Source organism: Cetorhinus maximus, chromosome 13 (genome assembly GCF_964194155.1).
Source record: "Cetorhinus maximus chromosome 13, sCetMax3.hap1.1, whole genome shotgun sequence".
NCBI classification, from domain to species: domain Eukaryota; kingdom Metazoa; phylum Chordata; class Chondrichthyes; order Lamniformes; family Cetorhinidae; genus Cetorhinus; species Cetorhinus maximus.
Window position 1 is genome coordinate 17141526 of NC_135891.1, and position 20512 is coordinate 17162037.

At 39.0% G+C, this 20512-nt stretch overlaps 1 protein-coding gene across 1 annotated transcript in view; it reads right to left on the bottom strand.

Moving 5' to 3' along the window:
* Nucleotides 1-1483: 1483 nt before the first annotated feature.
* The window catches only part of taf4a (TAF4A RNA polymerase II, TATA box binding protein (TBP)-associated factor), a 78807-nt gene continuing 59778 nt past the window's right edge, over nucleotides 1484-20512 (bottom strand). The window contains exons 8-15 of the mRNA XM_078555029.1: nucleotides 19323-19461; nucleotides 16392-16515; nucleotides 15453-15622; nucleotides 14285-14415; nucleotides 13096-13221; nucleotides 8096-8152; nucleotides 5296-5421; nucleotides 1484-1904 (exon numbers count right to left, since the gene is read on the bottom strand). Of these exons, the coding sequence (XP_078411155.1) occupies nucleotides 1740-1904; nucleotides 5296-5421; nucleotides 8096-8152; nucleotides 13096-13221; nucleotides 14285-14415; nucleotides 15453-15622; nucleotides 16392-16515; nucleotides 19323-19461 (1038 nt within the window). The 3' untranslated portion in view covers nucleotides 1484-1739. The remainder of the gene's footprint in view (nucleotides 1905-5295; nucleotides 5422-8095; nucleotides 8153-13095; nucleotides 13222-14284; nucleotides 14416-15452; nucleotides 15623-16391; nucleotides 16516-19322; nucleotides 19462-20512) is intronic.

A 20512-nucleotide genomic window follows, 5' to 3' on the forward strand; every position in this document is an offset into this window, starting at 1 on the left:
CAAGGATACAGTAAATCACTAAAATGATGCTGTACAATATGGTAAAGTATAATGCTGTTTTGACATGCACTTGCAAAAAATCTTCACTACAGAGTTGTTTCCTCAGCATGCTGCATTTTTTTTTAAACTGAGGAATGCATGTTTTTTTTAGCTTAAAAGCAAAATACTGTGGATGTTGGAAATCTGAATTAGAATTAGGGTTAGGGTTACAGGAGTGTGGTAGAAACATATAACCTAAACTAATATCCTTAAACTTTGAAAAGTGAATTCAAGTGCCAAGAAAGACAGTAAAGCAAAATACAGATAAATTCATTGTTTTAATAAAGGAGTTAATTCTCTTTCAATCCTATATAAAACAATAGTAATTAAAAACTTCCTTTTTTGAAAGTAAAATATTTACATATTAACAAATAACTGTGCAAAATTTACATGAAAAATGGAAAGACAGGATTTGTAAAAGACCAAGGGTGTAACAGTTTTCAGGCATTGGTAAAAATACTGATTAGTTTTCAGTTTACACACAGAACTCATCAGCTTAATAGCATCTTAAATGTTTCTTTAAACAACATAAAATTACACACAAAGAAAGCAAAAGTATTTACAATCATAATGTCCTATCGATAGACAATCATTTAATACAATAACCTCTGAAAATATAAAGAAAAATTTAGTATTTTTTTATAAAAAAATAGATACAAAGAAGGGACATTGCTCTGGTTACCATTAAGTAGGCCCATAGCTTGCATACAGTCTTTTTACCAAAATAATTACGGTTTACATAGCAATTTATGTTATGTGCCAAAATTATGTACAAATTATTCGCTCACTGATAGACACCAGCAAATTGTTTTTCTACACGTGATTCATACCAAGTAACAATCCTTTCACAATTCACCGTTTCTTAGATTTTTTAACTAAAGTTTTACATTAGCTAGGTAGCCAACACAGTGCAAGTAATGTATATTTATGCAGAAAAGTTTTTTTAAAATCCTTTACGGCATCATGTATTGTATCAAATAAAAAAAAAGCATCTTTTTCTTTTTACAAATGCCCTACAACATTCACAAAATAAACCCTTCTTAAAGGCTTCCAAGGAAAGCCTCTGACATGCAAATCACATGGTGAGAACTGCAGAGTTACCACTGAACAAACTCTCCTAACTCTTCACAAACCATACATTTACAAAGGCTAAGTTGAGAAAAATACAGCAAAAGAATGGAAACGATGAAAAGTGGATAAAAAATACAATAATGAAAATGGTTTTTTGCTCCATGTCCTTGAAGGTAAAATGATCCAAGGTTGTTAGCTTCAGACCCATATAATTCAAAGTCTTTTAAGCCAAATGATTCAAAAACAGAATACTTAAATGTCTCAAGTTGCTACTAATCTGCCAAAAAGTTGGCAAATTATACACTGGTGAAATCAGAATCAGTTTTTAAATATGGCTTGTTTGGCAAGAAGGCCACTCAGTCAGGAGACGAGAAGTGATCAGACATTTTTATTTTATAAATAAAGTATCCACAGGTCTCGCTGTATTCAGTTTTCTAACTAAAATTCAAAACTTTAAAAACATAAGAGTTAATGTAAAGCTGAACATTTAAAACATTCTCCCACTCACAGAATTCCAGCTGTTCTCCATTTCTTTCTTTCCTTAACCCGCGCCCCCCAAAAAATGCAAAGAAAAAGAAATGGCAGAAGGTTGTCTCGGTCAAAAAACAAAACAAATCAACCCAGGACGTTTATTTAAGGAATGCACGGTACAGCATTAGTGAATGGCTTGTCTCACGCTCATTCTCCAAGCAGAAGATAAGGTCCCTGAGGTTGACTCTCGTTATTCGTTGCCGTGTGAACTGCCTAGCTGTTCCAACTCCAGAGGCACCTGGTGTCCCGCCCGTACTGGGCCCCTACAGCAGAGAAAAAGAATGGATAACATGTTGCTTTCCATTGTAAACTCAAAAGTTGAAAATAATGGAAGGTTCTGAAATACACCAGTTCAAATCCCAGCAACTTTATCTCAGACTGGACATAAGACCATAAGAAAAAGGAGCAGAAATTAGGCCATTCAGCTCATCGAGTCTGCTCTGCCATTCAATCATGGCTGATAAGTTTCTCAACCCCATTCTCCCGCCTTCTCCCTGTAACCTTTGATCCCCTTACCAATCAAGAACCTATCTATCTCGGTCTTAAATACACTCAATGACCTGGCCTCCACAGCCTTCTGTGGCAATGAATTCCATGGTTTCACCACTCTCTGGCTAAAGAAGTTTCTCCTCATCTCTGTTCTAAAAGGTCTTCCCTTTACTTTGAGGCTGTGCCCGCGGGTCCTAGTCTCTTCTACTAATGGAAACATCTTCCCCACGTCCACTCTATCCAGGCCTTTCAGTATTCTGTAAGTTTCAATCAGATCACCCCTCATCCTTTTAAACTCCATCGAGTATAAACCCAGAGTCCTCAAACGTTCCTCATATGTTAAGCCTTTCATTCCTGGGATCGTTCTCGTGAACCTCCTCTGGACCTCTCCAGGGCCAGAACATCCTTCCTGAGATATGGGGCCCAAAATTGCTCACAATATTCTAAATGTGGTCTGACCAGAGCCTTATAAAGCCTCAGCAGCACATCCCTGCTTTAATATTCTAGTCCTCTCAAAATAAATGCCAACATTGCATTTGCCTTCCTAACTACCAACTCAACCTGCAAGTTAACCTTAAGAGAATCCTGGACTAGGACTCCCAAGCCCCTTTGCACTCCAGATTTCTGAATTCTCTCCCCATTTAGAAAATAGTCTATGCCTCTATTCTTCCTACCAAAGTGCATGACCTCACACTTGCCCACGTTGTATTCCATCTGCCACTTCTTTGCCCATTTTCCTAACCTGTCCAAATCCTTCTGCAGCCTCCCCACCTCCTCAATACTACCTGTCCCTCCACCTATCTTTGTATCATCTGCAAACTTAGCCAGGATGCCCTCAGTTCCTTCATCTAGATCATTAATGTATAAAGTGAAAAGTTGTGGTCCTAACACTGACCCCTGCGGAACTCCACTAGTCACCGGCCGCCATCCTGAGAAGGACCCCAGACAGCCAATCTTCTTTCCATGCTAGTACCTTGCCTCTAACACCATGGGCTCTTATCTTACTGAGCAGCCTCCTTGTCAAAAGCCTTCTGGAAGTCCAAGTAGATAACATCCATTGGCTCTCCTTTGTCTAACCTACTCGTTACCTCCAACCTGACATTTGCTTTGTGAGTGAGATATTTTAACTTCATACTGTTAATGTATTTGTTGCTACCTGAATTCTGCACTCAAGCTTGCATATTTGTGGTATAATATACTTAAAGAACTACTTGTTGGGTTAACTATATGGATTTGTTTGGTGAACAAGTGAGAAACAACTTTTCCCTATGAAGTTATTGCTTTAATTAATTATATTTAGGTTTTGTGTGTTTCTTAAAAATAGAAACTGCTGAAATTGCAGTAACCCTAAGAAATTAATTATTTTTCTCTGTGCAAGATTAAACTGTTGAAGTGAGTTGCTGAAGTTTGATTAAAACTTTAACTAATAGTATTCTACAGATTTCATATTAAAAAGCTGAATATGTAAGTTAGTATAAATAAAATGCAGTGGGAGTAAGGAGTTGGAGCTGTGTCCTTCCATTTGCCTCTAAGAAAATATTCCTTTTCCCACAGATAGAGATGCCTGGGTCATTTTTGTCTGAATGGCACATGCAGGGGATACTACAGAGAAAGGGATTTGAAATAGCTTTATGCTGAGTTAGCAAGACCCGCAAAACATTTTGAGGTCGTTAGTATCTTTATTGCAACTGTAATTATTTAAATACAGGATTTCCAGTTATTCTTTCACCAAATGCTTTAATAGAATCAAACCTTCTCACTCTGGAGAAAGCTACATAAAGCTATATCTGTGTCAAAACAGGCCCAGGAATATAAACACAAAATTTGTCAAAAGTTTGATCTTGTGGCTGGTCTATATGAAAGTCTAATTCGGAACTCTTTTCTCCCGAGTTGAAAAGGCAAGTTTACATTCGATGGGCTCAATATTATTCAAGACTAAACAATATTTCTTTGAAATCTGCCCATTATAATTTCAGCATTGATCGAAGAAAAAAGCTTCCAAACTACCAATCTTGTTCCATGACAAAATCCTTAGGCCTGATTTTGCCATTCTGAAATAGGACAAAACAAAGGCAGGATGGCTAAGAAAAACATGGCAGCCAAATGGGCTGGCCAGAAATCTTGCCTCTGTTTCCACCCAATGCCATTTTGAGCAGTGAGGGAAACAGCATTTGAGCAGTGAGGGAAACCAGATCTGTGCATATTAATGACTCACTCAACATCCAGACTATAGAAGCTGCTGGGCTTTACACCAGCTGCATGGAGGTGTGAACAAGGCACAGGCCTGTGTCCAGGCCAATTAAGGCCATGGCTGCTGGAAGATCTTGTCACCCAATTCCTGCCTCTGAGATGAGAATCCAGCCCCTTGTTTAGGTTTCAAGTTTTGTAGCAACATTATAACTGCTCCTTCCTTGAGTCTAAGTTTGTGTGGTGGCATGCCCACTGGAGATAGACTGTGTAGAAACTCTGGAGGATATAGACTGTTCTCAAATTCGTCATCTATAGAACCAATGCCGATGTATTCTTTTAATTCATACGATGGCTTTTGTAGAACATTTTCATTCAAATCCAGTAAATCTCTATTTTTAGCACAAAGAATAGTTTTCGAAGCATAAATTGTATCAAATAATTGTCCTCGCCATTTTACCACACTTAACCAATTCCATCATTTCATTCACCCTCCACTCATTGCATCCCATGCCAATTCACTCCTCCCATCAATTCCATCCCCTCACAGAAACACTCTCTCCAGGCAAGGCAACTTTATTGTTGGACTCCCATTACCGTCAGCTTTTTTTCTCCACTAATAACCCCCAATCCCCTTCCGACCACTACCCCCCAACCCCACTAACCATTGGCAGCTGCTTGTGCATCAAGTGCTCTAGACCCCAGCTTGCCCTCCATGCCTCTGTGTGCAGCAGGCAACTCCCACCAAATAAACCCAAACAAATGCACCCCTTAAACTAACCAACAAAAACAGTCTGGGCGGACAAAAACTGATTATTATTATTATACATATTTTTGTATGAAATTCTTGACTCAAATATCTAATAGCATTGATGAAAAGTAAGATTTTTTTCTCATAACTTAAAATGGACAAATAAAATCATCTGCTTTTGAATGTTGTGTTGCATTAAAAAGCTGTATTACATTTTTATACAGTACCTCCGTCCCAGCTCCAATTCCAGGCCCTGGTGAATCAACCTTCCGCTTCTTTCTGGGGCCAATGGCAGCTAATGCAGTTAAATTGGCTTCTCTCTGTCTCATCTGAGCCAATTCCTGTTGTTGCATCTGGGAATCAAAGAGATGTTCAATTATTCATATGAAAATATTGAATGTTCTGAATGAATTTATAGCATTACAATTTGATAAATGGTTCAATTTCAATAAATGCTGGGTGAGCAAACAGTCTTAATTAGCTTAAAATTTTAACTTCTTGAAATTGTTAAATATGTTTTCAAAGTTTGCAGATAACACAAAACTTTGAAGTATTGTGAACTGTGAGGAGGATAGTGATAGACTTCAAGTGGACATGGGCTGGTGGGATGGGTGAACAGGTGGCAAAGGAAATGTAATGCAAAGTGTGAAGTGATTCATTTTGGTAGGAAGAGCAAGGAGTGGCAATGTAAAATAAAATGTACAATTCTAAAAGGGAACACCGAGACCTAGGGGGAATATGTGCATAAATCGTTGCAGGTGGTAGGGCAAGTTGAGAAAGTGGTTAATGTGGCATATGGAATCCTGAGCTTTATTAACAGGGGCATAGAGTACAAAAGTAAGAAAGTTATGATGATAACCTTTGTAAAACACTGGTTCGACCTCAAGTGTGTTGTGTCCAATCCTGGGCACCATGCTTTAGGAAGGATGGGAAAGCATTAGAGAGGGTGCAGAAAAGATTCACAAGAATGGTTCCAGGCATGAAGAACTTCAGTTATGTGGATAGATTGGAGAAGCTGGGGTTGTTCTCCTTAGAAGATAAGACTGATAGGAAATTTTTGACAGAGGTGTTCAAAATCAGAAGGTTTGAGAATCAGGAGGCACAGATTTAAGCAGATTGGCATGAGAAGCAATACAACACGAGGAACTAGTTGAGTTGTTCTTTCAGGGAGCTGGCACAGACATGATGGACCAAATGGCCACCTTCTGTGCTGTAACCATTCTATGTTCAACAATAACAATTTATATTCATATCACACTTTTAACGTATTAAAACGTCGCTAGGCACTTCACAAGGATATTATAAAAAACCTAGCCACATGTGGAGATGTTAGGTCAGGTGACAAAAAGCTTGGTCAAAGAAGTAGGTTTCAAGGCATGTGTTAAAGGGGAAGGGAGGTCTGGGGAGGGCATTCCAGAGCTTGGGGCATATCAACTGAAGCTGCAGCCACCAGAAGTGGAGAGATTAATATTGGGGATGCTCAAAAGGCCAGAATTAGAGGAGTGTAGATATCTTGGAAGGTTATTGGGCTGAAGGAGATTACAGAAATAGAGATAGGGGTGAGGCCAAGAGGGATTTGAAAACAAGAATGAGAATCTAAAAATCAAGATGTTGCTTGACCAAGAGTCAATGTAGGTCAGCGAGCACAGGGGTGATAAATGAACGGGACTTAGTGCAACTTAAAACATGCACAGCAGAGTTTTTGATGTCCTCAAGTTTACAAATGATAGAGTGTGGGAGTCCATCCAGCATTTTTGTTACGATTCAAAACTAATTTAATGTGAAACTATTGCTCTTTGTTTTATCCATGATATCTTTGGCTCATGTTATATAGATAGCAAGCACAATAATTTACATAGAGCCATATCATGTTCTCTGAATGTCCCAAACTGCTTCAGGGCCAATGAATTACTTTTTAAAGTCATCGCCGCTGTTGCTTATGCAGTAACCAATTTTCATACAGCAAGGTCTCAAAAACAGCAAATTAGACAAATAATCAACTAATCTCTTTTTAATGGTAAAGATTGAGGGAAGAATATTGGCCAAGGCACCAGAAAAACTCCCTCCCATCAGATATCACATCTGCTTGAACAAGCAAGCTCTATTTAACACCCCACTCAAAAGAAGGCACTTCTAACAATGCTGCAGCCCCTAGGTACTGTACTTAAGTGTCGGTCTAGGTTATGAGCTCATGCCTTGGCATGGAGCATGAACTCACGACCTTCTGATTCTGATGCAAGATGAACGAGGCCAAGCTGACATCTACAAATATAGGTAATATTCCTGCATTGCATGATATCACAGGAAACATAACTGATTCTGAAATCTGTCACCATCGAAACCAGCAACAGAGTTGATTCTGCAAATAAAAACTGGTCACTTCGTAAAATCAAAAATCACTTACCTAAACAATGCTGAACATAATGGTAGGTTTACTTCATTTTGAGAAATCTCCTAGTTAGTTTGTACTTTGTTCATTTTATGCTTGTAAAATAAATGAAGTAATCTGATCGAGCAGTGAAATCCCTTATACAGATATTTGTGAGGTAAGTGTTTAGTTTAAATTCAGGACTTTTTAATATATTGAAGGCCATTATTTTTTCTAAAGCCTGTGACCACTTTAACCAGCCAAACAGTCGAGACACCAGTGTCACTAAATATGGTTTAGAAGTGTATTCTTTAGGGGTTTGAAATTAAGAGTAAAATCTATACTAACAAAATACTGTTCCAGCAACGCCATTCAGTTTGTCTTTGTACAAAGCATCTATTATAAGGATGTGCATGTTAATTTGATTAATAAAAAGTCTGTGAAATCTTCCTGTATATGCTTACCAACTCAACATTTTAACTGCATTATTTGTATCTACAATTAAGCCTGATCTCAGACCAATTAATATAAGTAGATGTTTCACTTCTCTTGTTATAGGTATCGCCTTTCCAGTGCATTCCTATAATTGTCATTTGTACAACCTACAAAATTAGTACAGCATTTTGTTGTGGGGAGGGGAGATAAAGGATTATTCTTACCTCTTTGGCCTTCTGTTTTAGCCTAAGTTGCTCTGGGTCCTCTTGTCTGGAGCGAGACTGTTGATGAAACGGAATAAAATGGTAATTGTAAAACAACTCAGCACTTGTTTTCCAACATACTGGGGTTGTGATTGATAAATAAAAATTCCTGTAAAGATTCTAACAAATCACTACACCTTTCAAGACAAACTTCATATCAATGTCTTTCTTCTTTAAGTTCTGAGCTGCAATGATTTACTGGCCTGGACTTTCCCGTCAGTGATTTGGGGGCGGGGCCCGCTCGTCGACGGGAAAATGATGCGGGATGACATCGGGAGGAAACCCCAACGTCATCCCGGTCCCTTTAAATTTTCAGGAAGGTGGGCGGACAGCGAAATCAGCTGTCCGCCCGCCAACCTGTCAATGGCCAATTAAGGCCATTGACAGGCTAATTAAGATTGTTAAAGACCTGCCCGTCCAACCTTAAGGCTGGGGGACAGGCCAGGAGCCCCAGCGGGCTCCTGATTATACATGAAGCTTCATCCACTGGCGGGATGGGGTTTCATGTCCGTTTTTAAAAAGTTTCATAAAGTTTATGTGTTTCTTATTAACATGTCCCATCTTGTGTGATATTGTCACATGAAGGTGACATGTTAATAATCTTAATACTTTTCTATTTTTGGAATTTTTTTTACCTGTCAGTAATCTGCCTGAGACAGCACTTGGTCTCAGGGAGCAGTGCGCTCTTTGACAGATGGTGAATCTCTCTCTCCCCGCCCCCCTCCCCCCCAATCCCGCACAGGAAGCGCATAGCACTTCCTGTCAGGCAGGCTGCTGGGCAGGCCTTAATTGGCCTGCCCACTCAAAATGGCGGCGGGCCCCGTTTCGCTGGCAGAGTTTGGCTGCTCGCCCGCCGCTGAGCCAGTGGGGCCCGCCCGCCCACTGAGGGCGAAATTCTGCCCACTGTTACAAAAGGAAGGTGAGATGATGGCGGGCGCTGGACAAGTAATCCAGGGACCCAGGCTAATACTCTGGGGACACAGCACCAAATTTACATTCAATTAATAAATATAGAATTGAAAGCTAGTCTCAGTAATAGTGAGCATGAAGCTATCGTCAATTGGTTCACTAATAGTCTACATGTGACTCCAGGCCTACATGCGACTCCAGACCCACAGCAATGTAGTTAACTGCCCTCTGAAGTGGCCTAGCAAGCCACTCAGTTCAAGGGCAATTAGGGATGGGCATCAAATGTATAGAAAAGTAAAGTGCAGTCCCCTCTATTGACACCGTCCACAGTTATCACAGGCAGCTGTCACGCCTCGCCAGCAATAAAGAATAAAGAAAAAAAATACTACAGATGCTGGAAATCTGAAATAAAAACAAAAAACACTAGAAATGCTCAGCAGTCAGGCTGCACCTGTTTATAGAAACATTTCAGGTCGATGGCTTTTCAACAGAACTGAGAAAGATGGAAATGTAAGAGTTTTTAAGCCAGTGGAAAGAGGAGGGGGCAGGAAGAACAAAAGGAAAGGTCTATAAAAGGGTGGAGGGCAGGAGCTATTAATAACAGATTTCACGATGCAAAAGCCAAAGATAGTGGCAAATGGACGAGTAGGGCCGATTAGAGACCTAAAATGGAATTTACACATGGACAAAGTGGCCAGACTGAATGAATACTTTGTATCCGTCTTTACCAAGGAGGTCATGGTAACAGACGAGGAAACTCTTGTCATTGGAATGGTTCAAAGTTGATAAGGAGGAAATGTTGAATAGCCTGTTGGTACTTAAAGTTGACAAGGCACTGGAACCAGATGAGATGCATCCAAGGATATTGAAAGAAGTGAGAGCAGAAATTGCAGGGGCACTGGCCATAATTTTTCAGTCTTCCCTAGACTCAGGGGTGGTGCCAGAGGATTGGAGAATTGCAAACATTACGCCCTTGTTCAAAAAAGGTCATAAGGATAAGCCCAGCAATTACAAACCAGTCAGTTTAACTTCAGTGGTGGACAAGATTCTAGAAACAATTATTCAGGATAGAATTAGAAAAAATTAGTAAAAATATGGGTTGATAAGGAAGAGCATACATGGATTTCTAAAGGCGAAATCGTGTTTAACTAACTTGAAGTTTTTTGAAGAGGTAACAGAAAAGGCAATTGAGGGTAATGCTGTTGATGTGATGTACATGGATTTTCAAAAGGCATCTGACACAATGCCACACAACAGACTTGAGAGAAAAGTTATTGCTCATGGAATAAAAGGGACAGTAGCAACGTGGATACAAAATTGGCTGAAAAATAGGAACAGAGAATAATGGTCAATGGTATTTTCCAGGCTGGAGGAAGGTTTGTAGTAGAGTTCCCCAGGGGTCAGTGTTGGGACCCTTGTTTTTCCTAATATATGATTAATTAATGATCTAGATCTTGGTGTGCAGGGGACAATATAGTATTCTGGGCTTTATTAATAGGGGCATAGAGTAGGGAGGTTATGCTGAATTTATGTAAGACACTCGTTAGACCTCAGCTGGAATATTATGTACAGTTCTGGGTGCCACATAATACGAAGGATGTGAACACATTGGAGAGAGTGCAGAAGAGGTTTACAAGAATAGTTCCAGGGATGAGAAACTTCAGCTATGAGGATAGATTGGAGAGGTTGGGACTGTTCTCCTTGGAGAGAAGGCGGCTAAGATGAGATTTGATAGAGAGGTTCAAAATCATGAGCGGGCTGGACAGAGTAGATAGGGAGAAGCTGTTCCCCCTCGTAAAAGGATCAAGAATGAGAGGGCACAGATTTAAAGTGATTTGCAAAAGAAGCAAATGTGACGTGAGAAAAACCTTTTTCACACAACAAGTGGTTTGGGTCTGGAATGCACTGCCTGGAAGTGCGGTGGAGGCAGGTTCAATTGAGGCATTCAAGAGGGCATTAGATGATTATTTGAATAGAAATAATGTGCAAGGGTATGGGGAAAAGGCAGGGCAATGGCACTAGGTCATAATGCTTGTTTGGAGAGCCGGTACAGACACGATGGGCCAAATGGCCTCTTCCTGTGCCGTTAAAATTCTGTGATTCTGAGTTGTAATTAGTATAGTAAAGAAACAAAGGCTAGGTCCAGATGAGGCGTAAATGGCTATGTGTATATCTGTCTCCCTTTCCATTGTCTTAAAACTCTTATATTTCTTTCTTCAGTTCTGATGAAAGGTCATCGACTTGAAACGTTTATGCTATTTCTCTCCACAGATTCTGCCTGACTGGCTGCTGATTTACTGTTACATTCTTAACTCAAACGATATGACAACACCAATATAGTGATTATGTAATATAATGGAAAGTGTGCTATGTGCAAGTTCAACTTTAATAATAATATAAAATAAAAACACAAAATGCTGGAAAAACTCAGCAGGACTGACAGCATCTGTGGACTGAGAAACGGAGTTAATATTTCAAGTCTGTATGACCCTTCTTGAGTTAAGCTTTATTCAACTCTGGTAACTATGACCCACAATAAGTCCACCTAGCCCTACAAAATATAGGTTTGTGGATCGAGTGAAGGAATTTTCGTTTAAAATATGACCTATGATTTCATACACTGTGCCGAGTATCAGCAGTCAAAGTAATGCAGTCTCCATTGCCTATAACCGGCACATTGGAGTTAATGCAATTTACCAGCTATATCAGGTGGATGCTACAACTACCCAACAAGGAATCTTCAATTAGCAACCCCCTCCTCTAATTGTGAGCAGTTACATCCAGAATCTTATCACTAAGATAATCATACTTTAGGTGTGAGCAGCTCATTAAAACTGTTTGAAGACCTGACTTTTCCTGAAATCAGCAGCTTTTTGAACCTGTATACCAGCAACAGGGAACTAAACAAGTTGACTGAAACTGAAGACCCGATTTGCTTGGAATCAGCAGAGCCTGTTAAGTTGGTGAGTACGGCCAAAAATAACTGGCACACTTAATACGATATAGTGACTTGATAAAAAAGTTAAGGTAGCTTTGTAATTGACTCCGATGGCAATAAAAAAATTAACTCTATTTCCCTGATACAGGTAGCTGCCCAAAATAACTGTGGACTGTCAATGGTGGGAACTGTACTTTTCTATACACCTTTATATTACTTTACCACAATGAAAAGTTCAAAATTGTTACATCCAAAGGATTTCTTTGGGATAGGGCAACTTTTTTTTAAACCCCATGTGTTCACAAAGTCTGGGTGATGCTGGCAAAGCCAGGCTGCTTTTATTGCCTATCCACAGTTGCCTTAAACCAAGTGCCTTGCTAGGCCACTTCAAAAGGCATTGCAGTGCAGAACAGGTGTAACATTTTGGCCACATTATTTGAGGTTGTCAGGTTTTCTTTCCTGACAGACATTAATGATTCAGGTCATATCTTACAACAATCTAGCAGCTTTCTTGGTCATTTCAATTGCAATAGTTACTTGTGTTTCATCCATTTCACAACCGAATGGGGTGATCTGCCACGTTAGCACACCATTTCTTTTAAAAGCTTGCCTGTGAAACTCCGGGTGCTGACGCCCAGCAGATGATGTAATCAATTTTTATATTTATTTACTGTAATTTGCATAGGCACAAACATCACACTGGTACACACCTGCCAATTCAGTCTCCTCTGCACTGTATAGCTTGTGCTGGTCCTTGTTTCAACTTGTTAAACATATACTTCAAAACAGGTGAATCTACGTCTACTGTAACAGCTGCGACAAACTGAAGGTCTTCTGTCACCAGCTTAAATGGTTAAGCTGGTGACAGAAGACCTTTAATTTGTTTAGCACCATTGGCTAAGAGCAACTGCATTTGAAGTACACAAGTACTGAGGTCAAGTACATGCATATATTTGTATCAGCGTTGACTTTGGCTCACCATCCATTATGTAATGCTTGGTGCCACATTAACTTTAGCAAGGCATTCCTACACATTCAATGGAACTGAGAGTTTAATTTATTACAACATCCCCTTCTGTTTGACTTCACTTAAATTCCATTTAACGTTGCTTACCTTTGCTGCTCGCATTAAAATTTCCCTTTCTTGTTCATCTTTTCTCTGCTTTTCTATTTGATCAAGTTGTTCAAAGAACTTGAGCTGTGATTTTACATCATTTAACTGCTCATACCTGTCGTCCTCCTGAAATCAAAGGTAATCCGAAATTATTTGTTTGCAGAAGTAGTGAAGTAATTCCTATATAGAAACCTTGACAAACAGACAGTCCCTTCACCAGTTTGTTGTTTTATTCAGGTTTGTGAAGAGCAGCATTCCAACCTGTAAACATCTCAATTAAAACCTCTGATATATGGTCCAATTGTGCTGGATGAGGGAAAAATGTTCATTGAACTTCTACCCCATGGAACAGTACTTTGCTTGCTAATAATAAATGAAGTAGCAAAAATAAACAGTTGTTAAACTCTGTGCTTAATCCTGAGCTGAAAAAGAGAAATATTCTGTATATTAGTGGTGACAACTCCTAACAAAAATAATTTTAAAAACCATCATTCATGTGTCTTCTGTTTTGTTTTAAGTGCAATGACTTTACATATATCAATGTAGTGTTGATTTACCATTTTTTAAAAATAGATTTTTAATATAGCTGTGGCTAGTGTGACCTAAGTAAAAATTTGAACATTCCACCAATAAATCTTCCAAGAGGTACTGTTCTGCAGTACAATCATTACAAGCTTTTAATTCCTGTTTATTGTGAGTTAGTTGAGGTGGCAGTAAAGGTACTAAGAGTGGGCTCAGTGTCCCAGGCTGGGGAAGGGAATGATCGGCTAGTTTCTGCTCCTGATTGCAAATCAGTAATGCTTGCCCACAAGTAACAAATGGATGTTAATTGAGGAGAGGATCAGACTTGGTTCTGATTCCACCATCAGATTCCCTGGTACCACTAACTGTCCAGTTCCACACATGGAGTATGTCCATTCTTGAGGTATCTGGGGTTGGTGTGGGGGTGTCATTGATACCCATTGAATTATATCCCAATGTCAGTCAATACTTTCAGGAAAGGTGGAGGGGCAGTTTATAGAGGTCTTAAGATTAAGCAAATGCTTGTAACTGACCAGTGTAACATAAAAAGGGATGCAAGTTCATTTAATTTATGAACCTGTTGTTGATAGGAGTGATGAAGCAGCTCAGATTTTTTTTAAAAATATGAGATTGGGTCTAAAAGAAACTTAAGTGATTCTACACTCACCTTGTATGAGATGTTTCTCTGCTGTGCAACTTCAGATATTTTTTCTACAAGCGTTTGTAATCTCTGTTGGGTGGCATGTGACACAAAATTTACTACATCAGGATGAACGTCGGTAATTCCATGTTTTTTACCTGTTCCCAAAAAAAGTTGAAATACCTTTTAGATAGGTTAAATATTCTTAATTGTATCAATAAAGCAGTCCCCTTTTACTGATGCGTATTGTTCTTTTAGGTTAGTGTTGTCCAATATAACAGTCACTAGCTGCATGTGGCTAACTGGGAGTCCATACGTGGCTAATTAAATTTCTCATTAGCACATTTTTAAAAATGAGTAAGAGACACCATTATTGGGGATGTGATTTCAATGCTCTTTCACACTGTACATATGTGTACTTTGGCCCTTTTGTGTGTTTGTTGGTAAAATGATAAGATGAAAAGCAGTGCACAAGTGTTTTGTGATCATTGAGTGCTTTATTTCCTTGGTTACTGAATGATGGTAGATGTTTGTTAAGTAAATATACACATTTGAAGTACATTTAGCTGTATTGTTAGCGTACCTATTTCAAATAGTGCATATAGCTAAAACAGTGTTGCCATGGCTAGTTAGCAATTTTTGCTGGACAAGACTGTTGGCTGATTAAGAGATCTAACCTCGCTTATGCATTTTCAGTTTCTCCTTGCTGGTTATGTCTAAAACTTTCCTTAGAGATACTTTGAAACATTTCTTCAATAGCACCTCCCAAACCTGTGACCTCTGTCACCTAAATACAAGAGCAGCAAGCTCATGGGAACAGCACAACTTCCAAGTCACATACCGTCTTAACTTGGAAATATATCACCATTCCTTCATTATTGTTGGGTTAAAGCCCATGAATTCCCTATCTACTGGTACTGCGGGGAGTGCCTTCATCACTTGGAACTCCCACTCTAAGAGTCCATAACACCCAGACTGCAGCGGTTCAAGAAGGCAGCTCACTAGCACCTTCTCAAGGTGAATTGGGGACAGTCAATAAACGCTCGCCTTGCCACTGAGACTCACATCCCATGGATTAATTTTTTTTAAAAGTCTGAAAGAAAACGATGTTTGGGTTTGGAAAAGACTCCCTACTGCACTAGTTCCTTCACTAAGAAGATATCCATACTGTGAAAATGGGTAGATATCTCTTTACCTATTTCTAACATTCTTCTGTGCAATGGTGCAGCGAACAGGAATGCTTCATCTTTACATGATCTCGTCAGAGTGCCCACCAGTTCTGAATTTGTTGCCAAAATGCGTGCACTTTCTTCAGAAAGGTTAACTCCAGCCATGGATGCCACATCATTAATGTCATCATCATCCCTAGAAAATTTCACATCCACACATTAATGTCATTATAAGAAGTAATCTACATTTTAGTAAACTGCAAATGCTCATGTAATACTCAACTAAGATGCATAGATTTGTTAAACTACATTTATCTGGTTCAGGAGGAAGGAAGAGTTCCCCGTTTAGATTCTTTGGTTAACAGTGCTGGCGACCTGCTTTCAGGATCACTCCACTGCTAGATCTTGGGAGGCATGTTGGGTAATTCCTTCCCTTATACCATGTAGAGTACCATCATCACAGAGATTTATAATGGTTCAAGAAGCAGTGCAACTAGGGTCAGGAAATAAATGTAGCCCTACCAGTATTGCCCACATCTAAAGAACAAAAATTAAATCAGCCAGATTTATCCTTCCTAATGGAAAACAACTCATTCCTGCCACTTTCTTGGTGTATGGAATCCTCCGCTCTTCCCTTGAGAGCTAAATCAAGATTGTTAGCTGTGATGTACTAATCCACCACAAAGCATCCAGATACGGAATACTGTCCTAATTAAGTAACCCGATAAAGGCCGAGGGATCAGAAATGAAAGTAAAGTTTACTATAAAGAATTAGAGATGGGATGTTGTCTTTAAAATGAACTTTGTCATATAGGTTTTAATGACAGATAAATATTCACTTACTAGTAGTTAAGTGATGCACATATCAATCATATTTTTGGAATAAAGTCTTGAGATTTTAATAACAATCTTTTCCATATTAAGTATCATTCATTCCTTCCTGAGGTTTTGCTTGAACATCTCACCTGAAAGAGCCACTTGCTGCTGCTGCTGCTTCTTTAAGTTTGTTTTTTTGAACAACAGAAGTCTGGACAGAATAAGTCAGACCAGCTTTATTTCCTGGCACCACTGTCTGTTTCATAACAGGAACTGTAAAATCATGGAGAATTATGTTAAACACACTTGTGTCCAGCAAGTTTCTCCAACTCAATTGGTCACAGTACTTTACTGGTAACAGCAATTTTTGGGCCTGGTTATCTGACTTGCAGATACAAATGCACACTTAAATCACTTTGAACAACAAGCTATATATAAGCCGTGTCATTTTGAGGATGACAACAGCAAAATATTTTTTTCTGGCAGGAAAAGACCACTCACTATCATTTAATGAAGTACATCTCCTAAATATTATCTTGTGTTATTACCAGAAGTTCCTCAATGTGCCAACACCCTCAGTTATTTTAGGTAAAGAAGAATCTCCAAAGCTATTTGCAAAAAAAAAGTAACTGAATGTATTGGTAAAATCCATGTATGTCATTATACTAATATTCACTTAATCAGATTTACTGTTATGCAGTTAGATGTACTTTAGTGTGGAATATTTATGCTTTATGACAGTATCTAGGATCTATGACACCTTACTTAGGAGGGAAGGCAGGCAATCTTACAGGGATGGCATTAGGTAGTGTTGTGATGAACAAGATATGGAGTCAAACGGATCGCTAAAAGTCTGGTTTAACACAGTGGTCGTTTCAGTCTTCCCAATGTTTAGCTGGAGACAACAGTGATCTATCCAAAATTGGATATCAGTTAAATCAATCTGACAGCACCAAGGTAATAGAGGAGAGAGCGGTGGTGGCGAAAGCTGGGTGTCAAAGTAGACGTGAAAGCTGATCCCATTACTATGATGGTATTACCAAGGGTAAAGATATAAAAGAGGAAAAGGAAGGCCCAGGATGGATCCTCATCCTTGGACCTCCAAGAGTAAATTATGTAGCAGTAGGAAGAGAAGCCACTATTCTGACTACGATCAGACAATGCAGAAGGGAGTAGATAAGGCATTTCATTCTATGGATTGTGTGCTCAGGCTAGACTAATTGTCATGCTAAAGAAAACTGCCACACTACTAAAAATATTTATGTAAATCGGAAAGGACATCGAAAAGGATATCTACTTTTATCAGCTTCTGAAAAAACGTCATGATTTTTGCACTCAAATGTTTTTACTTTCAGTATAATTTTTAATACTATGCAATAATTTGGGTATAATTTTTAATGCTATGCAATAATTAGGGTACATTTCCAACTGGCTTGTTTTTGTATGAACACAACATATTCATGCTAATTTTCTCTCTGCACCACTCCATAACCAAATCAAAAAAAAACTCCGATAAACAAAAGCGGTGGTTTGAAGATTCGGAAGCATTCCAATATTTTAGTCTGAAAGATGAAGGCTAGTGTTTTTGACGAAATCATTTTTGTTTTAGGATCTACAATCTATGGGGCTTAATTTAAAGTGGATTGTTTAGTAACCTTAGATTTCATTCAATCAATTTGTCTGATAAAGGCAGCTGATTAGACTTCCTAAAGATAAGTTTTTAAAAAACAGCATAAATTTTATAAATATCAAAAATGTACTTTGGATCACTACTGCAGATGAATGTTACAAGAATCCAAGTTCCCCCAAAATAGACAGTGTTGCAGCGTGGGGGTAGAATATACAAATTTGAGTTTGATGGTTGCTTGATTCATTTTGCTCATTATCATGCTCAAAATATGCACCTAAGCTAGTCTTTATGCTTTGAAAACAATTATGTATGAAGTTAGGGTTGTGAATCTTTGGAATTCTCCACCCCACAGGGCCATAGGTGCTCAGTCATTGAGGACATTCAAGACTGAGGTCAATAGATTTTTGGACACCAAGGAAATCAAGGGTTGAGCAAGAAAGTGAAGTTGAGGTAGAAGATATGCCATGATCTTACTGAAGGCTCTAGGGGCCTACTCCTTCTATTTTCTATGATCTTAAGTGTCTTGAGAGTTACAATTCTGTCATACATGTTCAAGCATTTCCTTATTTCCTAATAATAACTGGATGTTCAACTGGACAACTAGGTGTTGGCAACTTGCAGGATTTGATTTATAAATCATTATATTTATTTCATTTTTAAAAGCGATTAAAATTTGATTTATATATATATATATATATATATTCCCCATTGTATATCTCTATATCAATATTTTTAAAATAGCCAAGCGCTGGAAAATGGGATTAGTGTTGTCAGATCTTTGTTGACCGGCATGGACACGATGGGCCGAATGGCCTCCTTCTGTGTTGTAAACATCTGTGAGAGTCTATGGGAAATTATTTGTCACATGTAATTGCATCCTCTTGCCAATTTTGTTGCAGCACGCTAGCTCTGTGCTACCTGCATGCCACTCCTTGCTCTGTACTCCGGACAAACGCCTATGTTGCAACCAACTGTACTTTTCTCTGCTTCCTAAACCATCTTATTTTATCAAACTATTACATTAAAATTCAGGGCAAAATCCACAACTTTAAAATGGGGGACTGAATTACATCTGTATGTCCTGGTCCAATTACCTCTACATTTTCTGCTGAATATTTACACTTTGTCTCCATTCCCTGTGTGTAAAGCCACAGTGGATCAATGTGTTTTAATGACAGGTCTATATTTTTCTGACACGGTTTCAATGCTTCTCTTGAGCTGGTGTATATTTCCTATTCAATCTTAATAATTTGAAAAGGCTTCTTTAAGGACTTTTAAGCAAAAATATTCAATTATCAGCTTCAAAAAGGTTTTTTATTAAAGAAGCACGGGGTAAAGAAAAATAGATGCCAACCATAGATTGGTACCTAAGTAAACAGATCTAAATTGATCTGTGGCTTTGATGTTTACATTTACTATTTTAAGGAGGTTTAAAAACATTCATATTTACCTGTCTGAAGTTGCTTCAATTGCACCTGTGAAGGACCAGTTAGCATGATGCGATTCTGAGGTTGCCGAAGTGTCACCATCGGTGTTTGTGTCAGTGTTACCTGCGGTCTGACCAGTGTTCCTTGCTGTTGTTGAACAACCTGAAGGATATATGCATTAGTTTAAACTAAAGTCTAAATAAACAATTTTAGAAATCTTGGATGGTAATGATCATCAGTCTCCAGCAACTACTCTAAATATTACCATTATAAAACAGATGCAATCCCAAAATTAATAAAACCAGATTTACAAAAATGGGTACAAAGCAAACAATTGTGAATATTTTTAGCCTACATGAATATTTGGAGTGACATTCTGAGTGAATTTGACTTCTTTCTGGATAAATTCTGTGTCCTACTATTGCAGCTATGTTCCCACAACAGCCAAGGAGATAATTCTGGTTTGAACAGTTTTTTGAAACTATGTTTATGCTATGTTTATGTTACTGCGCTGGTAATCCAGGGGCTTGGATTAATGGTCTTGAGACATGGGGCAGAATTTAATGGGAGCCCACCAGAGCGGTCAGTATGGCGGAGGGCAGGGCAGGAGAACTGGATGGGAGTAACTGTGTCCAATTCCCATAGGTGGAAAAACTGTCCCATATTTAGTGGGGGACAACAAGGGCCCAATACGGGAATCTTGCCCGCTGGTTGTGGGATGTCAATTAGGCTCATTACTGAGCCACTTAAATCCAATTATCCTTGAACCAACAAATGAAAAATCACTTTTAACAGTTAATGAACGTACAAGTTTCAAAAGACATTTGGTATTCAAAAAGGTTAATCTACTCTGTTTCATTTCAGTGATGTGTGCCAGTGGAAAAACACTTGCTTTGGCTGTTTTTTTTATTGTAAATCACCGCACAGGGATTTATTAGGACTCACAAAGGTCCCCCATGCTGCCCAGCAAACCCTGCTGCATTTGCCAGTGACCTACCAGATGGGTCCCTCGTTGATGGACACTCCATGCCTAATCAAAGGAGCCTGCATTGGGAAGGGATAGGGGCCGCTGAAAACCACCCACCCTGCTCTTGCATCTGTCCCCCCCTCCCCCTACGCCAGTGACCCATTCCCCGCAATCCCCATCCTGCCCCAATTACCTATCTCCAGGTATCCAGTGATGATCCCTGCCAGCAATGGAGAGCTGCTGGAC